Source organism: Cervus canadensis, chromosome 18, assembly GCF_019320065.1.
Source record: "Cervus canadensis isolate Bull #8, Minnesota chromosome 18, ASM1932006v1, whole genome shotgun sequence".
Lineage (NCBI taxonomy): Eukaryota > Metazoa > Chordata > Mammalia > Artiodactyla > Cervidae > Cervus > Cervus canadensis.
This window is the reverse complement of record NC_057403.1, coordinates 52,243,909-52,255,039: the sequence shown is the minus strand read 5'-3', so window position 1 is coordinate 52,255,039 and position 11,131 is coordinate 52,243,909. Positions and strand designations below refer to the sequence as shown.

The window sequence follows — 11,131 nt, the reverse complement described above, 5'->3', positions numbered from 1 at the left end:
CAAGATTTCAAAAACTGCTTTATGGAGAAACAGCACCCCAAGGTTGTCAAGTCCAGGTCACAAGTCAGAGCTTCCTGGGGACCTGACCCTGCCCCACCCGGCAAGCCTGAGCAGATGCCTGAGAGTGATTACAGCCTCCATCTCAACTGTTGTCTTCATCACTTGGGGGGTGGGGTTTCAAGATCAAACAGGATGAATGTTTTTCTTCTCCAAGCAGGCTTCACGATCTCAAACAACAACCAAAATTAGAATTAGGCTAAAAAAAAAAAAAGCAAAAGTTTCTCATCCCTTCGCGTGTTCTGGCAGGTCTCCCTGCAAGCGCAGAAAGGACCCAGAAGGTTACTTTTCTGCTGGAGCCTCAGGTGTCACTGCTGGTGACCCTGGGCCCCAGAAGGCTGGCCTGCCGGCCGCTGAGCTGTAAATGACACAGGCCTCCATGTGGTTCCCATTCACATTATCAGGCAAACTGACGGCATGTGGCTTGCTTCTCTGTCTAAATAGTTCTGAGAACGTACAAAATACACTGCAGATCTTCTCCCAGAAGTGAAGACAGAGAAGTTATCCTATGTTATGGACTCCGTGAATTGGGGCATCTTACCCTCAAGGCAGGTGAGGGTTACATGAGAACACTCACATGAGGATTCTCAAAAGTTAAAATATGAAAGTATCCAGGAGAACACAGCTACCAAGTCACAGTCAGGTGCTTCCAGTTCACACTCGAGATACCACAGTCACGAGGCCAGGGAATTCCCCAAATGACAAGGGGCTAAGCAAGCTTCTGACCCGCTCCGGCTCGGCTCATGAGCACTAAAGAGACCTCTCAGCAGCAGTGGGAGAAAGCCCAGGCAACCTGAAAAGTGAAGGCAGTCTTGAAGTGTCAGACAAGAGGGCGGCTGGCTGAGGGAGGGGTCTGGCTGTCTGGGAACGATGCCAAGTTGTCAGTGAGAAAGTCAGGCAGGACAGCTTCACCTCTAAGCTTGTTCTGCAGGCAGTGGGAATGTAGCTAGTTAGACAGCTGTACGCTCTCCCACCCTCCTCATCAGCCAGGGACACAGGTACCCTGAACAGAGTGGGGACACCAGGCCTGGTGTCAGGGCCAGAGGGGACAAGGGGAGGAGCCGGGCAGCAGTGGCCTGGAGCACCAGCCACAGTGAGCGGGCTGTCCCAGAGGAGGGGCCAGGGCAAGGCTAGGAAGGGAGGCTCCAGTCTGAACCGACGGAGGAAGGAGATTGAACCCTCCTACCACAATGCCCCTAAACCTCTTCACACCCAGCATTAGATGCTGGAGCTCTGAGCCCCGGGAGGCACAGGGGGAGGGCGAGGAACAGATCTGGGTATAGTGCCAGGCCTACATCACGAAGCCAAAAAAATAAGGTCATTTGCCACAACCTCACACCAAACACCTCCAGCCCCAAAATGAAGAATCCCCATGACCTGTGTCTGAAATCTCCAATCACGTTTCTAATCGACTCCCAGAGCGTGGAGCTCTCCAAGTATGCAGAGTTACCCAAGCTTTCCTCTACCCCATACCCAACCTCATGGCAGCAAAAGTGGCAGTGAAGGTGATGCCCACCATGGGGAACATCCAAAGACCGCCCGAGGTCCACCTGCCACCCCCAGATCAAGCCCCACAGGAGCATGGCCAGCCCCTAACCTGGGTCATTAGAGATCCCCATTGGAACCAGCTTTATCCAAAGCCTCAGACAACACCCTCAGCCTTTTTGAATCCTTGCCCACAGTGAGTTAACTGGTTGGAAGTTCCCGTCCTGGGCCGGCTGACCGTCCACCATGAGGGGGAGCGGCCAGTACTGGATCTATGCACAGAACCACCACTGTCCGCGCACCTCACCTACAGAACTGAGAACTGGGGCTTCCAGAACTGGAAACTAAGTACTGTTGGGAGACTAGGAGACCTCGGGGTGGATGACAAGCCCACGCCCTTCACTCCTGCTGCCCTGCCTGGCGACAGCCAGGCCACTGCCACCCACAGGCCCCACCTGACACCCGAGACTGAGGCCAACATGAACGCAGCCAGCAGCCCAGGGTTATTTTAGTCGCTGTTAGCGGCAACCATGCGTAGGCCAGACACTAGAGGCAGGACAGCATTTAGTTTGGGGTTGGTTTTTAATCAGAAGTGCTCATCTTTACAATGCTGGGGGCCTCAGACAGAGACAGTCCCTTAGCTCTGGGTAAAACACGCATTTTCTTGATTTTATTTAAACAGTGGTGAAACCTAGAGAGGAACAGCCGAGCGCCCAGCTGTCCTCTGTTTTCACTGTCCTCAAGGCTTTGTGGCTGCACCATTGGGGACAGCCACACTTGGCACAAGAGAAGAACAGCCACGCTGTGAGAGGGGGGAGGGCGACAGGCTTTGAGGCTCAGTCCTGCAAGATGCAGGGACTGGGACCACGTCCCCACCCGACCGCGGGTCCTGCTGGAAGGATCTGGGAGGTGTGCAGTGGTGTCTCTGATGAGACTCGGCCGACGGTGCCTGGCGATGGCCCAGGGTGGACCCCAGAGTCCCAGTCCTGGGAAGCCTAGTTTGCATTTCAGGGCCATGCCCAGAGCTTGTTGCTTCTGGGCAGCAAAGGAAGGAAGGCCCAAGTAGCCAAATGGACTGAAGCTGGGACTGAAGTTATTTGAGAAAAGAGCTGGTCAGGAAGAACTCTACCAGGAAACACAGGACACGTTTCATGGGGCACCTCAGGTTGGGCTCTACATGAAGGCACCACAGAGCTGCCCCCTCCCTGGGGCACCCAACAAGGACAAGCAGCTGGGACACAACAGAGTCCATCCACCCCAGGGAGCCACTGGCCCTGGCAGGCAGGTGCGGTGATGCTTGGTGGGTGGCAGGGAGGGCTGAGCAGAGCTCCGGCAGGTCTGTGCCCAGGCACACAGGGCTCCGTTCTTCAGGGGATGGCAAGATCAGGCCTCGTGGGGGTTCCCAAATGCAGGGGTCAACACGACAACGGGAACAGTGCCAGTAGAAGGGTCAGCGCCCGGTGTCTCCACGCTGGAGGGGCCTGGTCCCCTGACACTTCCAGAAAGCTGCCCTCTCCCCTGCAGAAGGGCATCAAACACCTGGCATGACCCCTCCCAATGTTTTGCCCCTTTCAAGAGTGGCACCTCGTAAACCACGCAGGGGAGCAGACGTGGGTCATCTCAGAGAGGCCCTGTGCCCAGCTCTGAGACCGGCGGCTGCAACTCACGGTTTCACACCAGTGAGGGTGGGGCGGGGGAGCAGGGCGGGCGCTCAGTGACTGCCTGTCGGAACAGCTGCAGTGCAGGTCTCGGTTCTAAACCTGAGAGAGGCCGGGCAGGCACCCAGTGCTGCGGGGCCCAGGGCCGGGCGGCGTTGGACCAGGGCCACCGAGCTACTGGACAGCCTGCAGTGGGTGTCTCCTCGTGACCCGTGTCACCGGCCCCGTTTCACTGACCTTGGAAACTGAGATTGGAGTGACGTGCATTTGTCCAAAATCCAAGCGAGTAGGTGGAAAAGTGGGTCTCGAGCCCCATACCCCATCTCCCCGGAGCTCCTATTCCACACACAGCACCCCCACCCGCCCAGGCTGCATGGAAGCCACCGCGGCCCTCCGGCTTGCTCCCTGCAGAGGGGATGGTGGAGCCAGCACGCCTCCCCTAGGACCCCTTCCATGAGCTGGAGGCAGCAGACCATGCATGCGGAGTGACCCTCCCTGGAGGAGGACTGTGTTCTCCCTAGAAAACGGCCAGTCTCTCCAGTTCAGTCCCTACACGCCCCGTGGCCCGTCCTCCAGGTCAGTTTGTTCCGGTTCTGTTGTTTTTTTCAAGACATGCTCAGCCCTCCTGTTGCTACTGGCAGATATGCAGGCGTGCGGTGCGCTCCATGGAAAGCATCTGGGCGGCCACGCCAAGGCTCCTGCGAGCAGGGGGGTGTCGGGTGTTGGCCGAGTCCCCCCGAGCGCATGCTGCTGCCCTCCCAGCCCCGAGTCGCCCGCCATGGGGAGGCGAACCGTCAGGAGGTGAGGGACTGGATGTTCTTGAGCATCTCCTCAAAGGCCTGCGGGGACGGAGCATCTGCGTTCCGGAAGGCGGCCTGGACCCTGCTGTAGAGGCTGAAGGACTTCAGCTCCAGCCAGATGAACCCGAAGCGGTCCTCGTCGAATAAGACAAAGACCCCAGGGGTGCGCTCAGGGCTGGTGAAGCCGTGGCCGGCGATGAGGCCAGTGCCGTAGAAACTGAACAAAAATAAGAGAGTGTGGGGACAGAGGGTGAGTGGGGCCCCTGAAGGCGCACGGTGGCCCAGGGCCATCACCTCATGGTCTGGGACATTCTGGAACACCCCCTCCCCCCGACATCCCATGTGAGCCACGTCCACCATCCTCCAGCAGCAGGCGATCCACGGAGTCAGCTGGTGGGCTCGGCACCCTCAGGGAGGCTGGCATTCACTTAGAGGACATGAGCAGGCCTGCTGCTTCACCCTGGAGAGCTGGGCTCACCCCGCTGACTGCGGCTCTCTACTAACTCACCCAACAAAAGGACGAGGGTCCCAGGCAGCTCCCCGCCGAATACTGCTGCCCCAAAGTGCACATCTTCATGGCACAGACCCAGGCAACAGAAATCTCAGTTCCCGGGATAGTCACGTGCACATGTGAACAACTCAAATGTAGTCAATGACTTATCAGCATGTAAAAAGCAAAACTTGCAAATACCCATTACAGCCACATTTGGAGACTTGGGCTCTAATGCGTTCATGTCTTTCTTACAAAGAACTCAGTGTTTCTGACAGATGACGAGGAGTTAGGACTGGCCTGACCTTCCCGTTGTGTGGAATAATGCCCAGGACCCCACCTCTGCCTGCCGCACTGAGGCTCTGCTGGGCGGGAGGGGACAGCAGCCCTGCGCCTGAGGGCCCGCGGCTCTGATGGCTTCTGCGCACCAAGCTTGGACACACAGACACATGTGCTGCACAGGCTTTGCAGCAGGGCCAGGGGACGCACACACCCCTCCCAGCTGAGCCCCTAACACTCAGCTTGGGGTGGAGATGCTCTGGTGACATAGCCGGGGCTGGACCAGAGCTTCCAGGCCGGCTCTGCCCGAGGGCTCTGAGCTGGCCGTGAGATGCTGCAAGTTGTCAAGTTTCCCAGGGACACAAGATCAGTCTTCTTTATGACTTTCAAAAATTCACAACAGGTGAAGTTACACTGGAACACTATTGTGTACGCTTCCCTCTGGAAAATCCATATTCAGTTTCTTTTATCACAACGGTATTAACATGAAGAGGATATAATGGATTTTGTCTGTCAAGTCCGCACCAATGCCTAAATCGCTTTTGGGGAGCTCAGCATGGGGCCCAGGGAGTGGCACTGGCCACCCGGGACCTGGAACACATAGGCAGAGCTTCCCACGGTGCAATGCCCCCCGCCCCGTGCGGGGTCGGCCCCACGCCAGGCCGCCTCTGTGCTGGTCCGGCAGGGGACCCCAGAAGCCCACGCCCCCATCCTTACCACATCCTGCAGGTCCGGGGATAATCCTCATTCCTCGAGCTCACGCCCACTGGCAGCACGAACGGCTGCCCCTGCCCCGACTGGGCAGGTGGCTCAGCTGCGGCCACAGCCCCTCCATCCCCAGGCGCCTGGGCCGGCTCGGCGGGAGGCTCCTCGCAGGGCTGGGGGCTCTGCTGGCCGAGGCCCTCGGCATCCTCGGGCCCGCCTTCCTGCTCCTGCTCCTGGCGCACCTGCTCACGCACCTCCAGGACGACGCGGGAGAGCTCGTTGAAGTCGCGCAGGCTCTCGGCATCAGGCAGCTGGATGCGGTGCCTGAGGTCAATCTCCACAGTCTGCTGCCCGGCAGGGATGTTGGGGTCGCCCTGCGGAGCCAGTGTGCAGCCGTCAGCAGGCTCAGAGACTGTGCTGAGCCTCCAGCCCCAGTCCTGCCTCCGGCTGAGGGCGCTTGCTCAGCCTTACCACTGGTTTGGCAGTGACCCCTTACCAGTCGGAATATCTGATACGTCCTTTAAAAAAAAACAGTGCCCAGAGCAGGCAGCCTCCTGTGAAAGGCCTTTGAGGACAGGGAATGACAGTACCCACGGGTGACCCTGGGAGGGCCCACAGGCACCCCTACACCGAAGACCTTGGGTGGGAGCCACCCTACGTTGACAGCTGAAGCGATGGAGCCTCGAGAGGTCTGTGAGCCCTCCCGGGTCAGGCAGGGCCAGCCGGAAACACCAGCCCAGATTGTGTGCCTGGAACAGGCGACAAGGGGCCCTTCGTCCGGGACCTCACTCAGCTCAGCAGCCCTCCCGGCGTGTTCCCGAGCTGCTGAGGCCCAGACAGGCCGTGGGGGCCCAAGTGCTAAAGCAGAGGGTCACCCGGGGAGCTCCTGGAGACCCCACCCAGCCCACCCCCATTAAGTCAGAGCCTCTGGGGTAGGGCCAGCATCACGGTTTTCTCCGTCTCCCCAGGGATCCTGGGGTGTGGCCAGAGCTGAGGGCTGTGCAGGAAAGGCTGCCTTGGAAATGTTCAGAATCCCCAGGGGATCGTGTGAAAGGTAGACCCTGAATCAGCAGGTCCGGGTGGGGCCCGAGATGCCAAGTTCCCGGCAAGCCCCCTGGGGAAGTGCCGCCACAGTCTGGGGCCCGCTGTTGAGTAGCTGGGGCACAGCCCGAGCCACTCTACGCCGGGATGATGTGATCACAGCCACGTGGTGCTGGGCCCGGCAGGGTGGCCCCTGGGACCCACCGTGATCTTCGTGCCCCTGGCACGCTTCCCATGGAAGCTGAGCATGACGATCTCCAGGCCGTGGCTGCCGTAGGTGCCCTTGAAGAGGCCCGGCCTGATGAGGTCATCCGGGCGGCTGGGCGGGAGGTAGATGCGGCGATAGGTCAGGCAGTTGCTGTGCGGGGGAAGAGGGGTATAGCATGAGAGCACGATTGGCACAGCCCACGGGCGCGGGGGCAGAACACGGGGCTCACACCCGCTGGCCGCGCTGCGCAGGGTGGGCAGTGTTAGGTCCCCCCCAAGGCCCATGGGAGCAGGGGCACCCCTCCTTCCTGAGCTCCACTCACCCCAATGCATGGGTGCATGGCACACCCTGGGGTGGGGATTCCTGAGGCTGCCAAGGGGCTAAACAGAGGCAGAAGGAGAGGGTCCAAGGGCAGAGAGCGTGACAGCGGGGGGAGACACGAGGCTGCCCAGGTCGACATGGCGAAGGGAACATGAGGCTCTAACACACAGGCCAGGCCTGTGAGAACACAGCTGGTGGGTGATGGTGGTCAGACAGGCAGAAAACAGATACCAAGGTGGGTCAGGGGACAGGGCCTCTGGTCATAGTACCCAGAGAGAGCAGGACTGTGCTCACAGTACCCAGAGGGACCATGTTCACAGTACCCAGAGAGAAGGCCATCATTCACAGCACCCAGAGTGACTGTGTTCACAGCACCCAGAAGAGAAGGACTGTGTTCATAGCACCCAAAGGGACTGCATTCACAGCACCCAAAAGGACTGTGTTCACAGCACCCAGAAGGGAGGGACTGTGTTCACAGCACCCAAAGGGACTGCATTCACAGCACCCAAAAGGACTGTGTTCACAGCAACCAGAAGAGAGGGCTGTGCACACAGCACCTGAGAGGGAGAGACTGCCCGCCCGCAGCCAGGAGCTGCACTCACTCGTACTGACTGGTGTAGATGAACTTCATCAGGATGAGCTCCTGCATGTGCTCGTGGAAAATGTCCTCCAGCGTCCGGCCCCACTCTTCCCTTAACCACGTGCGGAATTCCTTCCAAGAGAACACAGGTCACAAAGCCACCCCGACACGAGGGCGCGGAGAGGCTGCCTGCTGTGATGGCGCACAGACGGCATGAAGACGGAAGCCGGGGAGGAGGGACGGGAGAGCATGCATTCTTTCTCCCAGCTTCCAGCCTCCCTTCCCTGCTGAGGCACCCGGGGCTCTGGTCCTTGCTTTCCCAACTTCAATGGGAAGGACACATAGGGACCGTGGGCGTCCTTCGGGGAGGCTGGGGCTACAGCACTTGTCAAGAGCGCCTGGGAGGCAGCTCTGCAAGCCTCGCTTCCATGCCAACCAGACGGCGGCATCTACACTGATTGTCGGGCTTCTGGGGGAGTGGGTGCATCAGACCCCCGTGCTGGCCGAGTTTGCTTTCTGCAGCCCCCAGTGAGCACAGGACAGGGATAGGCAGAGTGGAGAGTGTGGGTGGACTTTCCTTTTTAAAAGGTGTCTTCCGAGTTATGTTCAGTAAGTGTATTTGTAAAAAGAAAACTTTTATAAACAGTGCATCCACAAAGCCCCATAATTCATTATGGCATCAAGCTATACGAAGGATATTTAGTGCTTCATTGTTTCATTCTGTACATTCAATATTGCTAATCCACAGCTATGTGTTCCTAACTCAGTACAGTGTTTCTAGTGACTATCTAGAATTAACTCTACAAACAGAAGCAAAAACAATTTACCAAAAAAAATAAAAAATAAAAGCTACTATCTGTCAACTGCTTTAATATGTTACTGCCCAAACCCTGGCAAAGAATAGAAATTACTTAGTAACTGAAATAAACAACTGTTGGAAATACACAGTCAATAAATAATAATCAACTGAATTTTTATATACTAACAGAACAAAATTGGAAAATCAGAGTTTTAAAATCCTATTTACAACAGCCTCAAAAAACACACAGACTTAGGAATGAATACAAAGCATGGGTGATACTTCTACTCCGAAAACCCCAAGATGCTGCTGAAAGGGGGTGAAGAGGCCCACAGGGCAGAGACACCTGTGGACCAGAAGACTCAGTATTAGGTCAGCAACTGTCTCAAATTGACCTACAGACTCAATACCCAGGCCAGTTGTAATCCCATCAGGGTCTCCGGCAAAACAGCCGAGCTGATTCTGAAATCCATTTGGAACATCCTTGCAAAAGAACAAGGCTAGAGGATGCAGGCTAGCATGACTGACTCACTACAAAGCGAGAGTAACCAAGATGGTGGCTGAGCGTGAGGTCAGAGCCAAGGACAGACCTGGAGAGAGTTCGCTGGTGGCCCTGTGGTTAGGACTCTGGGTTTTCACTGCCATGGACCAGGTCCAGTCTCTGATCAGGGAATTGAGATGTGGCAAGACATGTGGCACAGCCAAAAAAAAAAGGAGAGAGAGAGAGCCTAGAAACACTCACGTGTGTCTCAGGAATGGACTTTCAACCACAGCATCCAAGCCACCCAACAGGGAAAAAGTCTTTCTTTTCCACAAATGGGGCACAAACCACACAATGACAGGGAACAAAGAAGCAATCCCCGCCACATACAGGAACCATTCAAGACAGGCCACAGACCGAAATGTAACGTCAAGCTACCAAACTCCTAAAAACAACAGAGAGAAACACACTCTTTGCAGTCTGGGGGTAAAACAATAACCACAAAAGAAAAAACCTGACAGGCAAGACTTCATCAAAATCAAAACCTCCCACTTACATGGCTGAACTCATGGAGGAAAGGCCCTTAAAAAAAATCAAATAGAGAAATAACAGATGAAGATGGAGGCGAGGGAATGTAGCGAGCAAGAATTTCAGTGCTGCCACGGCACATAATCAGACTTGAGCTGAGAGCCAAGAAACTGGCTTGTGAACCGTCATAATCTTATTTCCTTCGCATGAGGTCAGTCATTAGGAATACCAACCAGACCCAATTACTCAGAACAGATACGCTCACCATGAAATTATCTCATCAGATATGTATCCACACAGAAAAACACAGGGGCCTAGAACATATCAGACAAGAAGTCCATTACGGATCCAGGGCTGGTTCACCATAGTCAACACCCCACCACCATCGCCTGGTTCTGCACAGTGGCCTAGGAGCTGGGTGCTAACACCTTCCCTGGTCTACAGAACTTTCCAGAGCCACACAGCTGGCAGGTGACAGAATTAAAGCTAATAACCCGAGGCCACATGCTCACTGGTCTCATCTCTGCCACAGCCAACGCCAGGGCTGGCAGGAGTACAGCAGGGCAGAGGGCCCCATGCGGCACGGTGGGCTGTAATCAGGGACCAGCAAACTGACAGCGTGTGAAAACAATCTGAGTACAGCCTGGAGTACCTTCAGGGCCTTTTGTACAATTCCGCTTTTGCAGAGTCCAGGCAGCAGTCACGAAAATAATGCCCAGCGTCTCTCCTGGGTGGCTCCAACCAGGCGTGCCTCTAAGCCATTGACCACTCAATCCTCCAAATCACCTGTGACCACAGGCAATCTCAGGGCCCCGTTTTACAGACAAGGGCTGAGGCTCCCGGAGGGCAGGTCACTTGAGCATGTAGTCAAGAGGACGACAGGGGAACAGCTGAGCTCAAACCCCACATCCGACTGCAGGACAGTCATACCCCTGCTGTTATTACACCAAAGCAAGATGATGAACAGAATACTGCATAAAAACTAAAGCCTGCAGAGACATCCCTGGCCATCCGGTGGTTAAGACTCTGTGCTTCCAATGCAGGGGGCATGGGTTCAATCCCTGGTCAGGGAACTAAGATCCCACATGTGACACAGCACAGTCAAAAAAAAAGTCTGTAAAGAATACTAATGAGACTGGGAAATGTTTCTGGAATACCAGTTAAGCTAAAAAACAAACAAAAAAGAAAAAACAGAAAAACTATCCAAATTAGACAGACCACAGTGATATCACAAAGGCCAAGGGAAACAAGGGATGATGGAGAATGGACTTGGAGGCCACCCTGGTGGGGCCACGTCAGCACTCTTCTCCCTCCGGATTCTGAGCATTCTGCATCTGATGGTGACAGTTCAGGAAGTATCCTTTTGGGAAGGTGGTGAGAAAGTATATAAGACAAAGGAAAGCAAAATAAAACCAACTGTGTGCAACTGAGGGCGTCCAGCGCCACAGGCTTTCTGCATGGCCGAGCACGCCGCAAGTGGGACCCGCCACCCCCTCCTCCCTTTCCCATCCCTGCTCCTCCTCACAGCTCCCCCCTCCTCCGATTTCCAGAAGCCTCAGGCCGCGGGGTCTGGACAGATGGCGGTGGGTATTGTGGCTCAGCCTCGCCATCCCATCCAGGAAGAAAGCAGGCACCGTCCGCAATGGAAGTCAGATAACAGGCGCATGGCTGGGGTCTGGGCAGACAAGGCCCTGCACTG

At 56.1% G+C, this 11,131-nt stretch overlaps 1 protein-coding gene across 3 annotated transcripts in view; it reads right to left on the bottom strand.

The window, feature by feature from the left end:
• FBXO31 (F-box protein 31) overlaps positions 1 to 11,131 on the bottom strand; it is a 36,682-nt gene continuing 25,551 nt past the window's right edge. For 2 of the 3 annotated variants that reach the window (XM_043435687.1, XM_043435689.1), the window contains 4 exons: positions 7,647 to 7,756; positions 6,720 to 6,873; positions 5,487 to 5,848; positions 2,106 to 4,217 (listed from right to left, as the gene is read on the bottom strand). In XM_043435687.1, the coding sequence (XP_043291622.1) occupies positions 3,995 to 4,217; positions 5,487 to 5,848; positions 6,720 to 6,873; positions 7,647 to 7,756 (849 nt within the window). In that variant the 3' untranslated portion in view covers positions 2,106 to 3,994. Of the gene's footprint in view, positions 851 to 2,105; positions 4,218 to 5,486; positions 5,849 to 6,719; positions 6,874 to 7,646; positions 7,757 to 11,131 lie in introns of those variants that run through there. The other variant, XM_043435688.1, reaches the window with a different exon arrangement.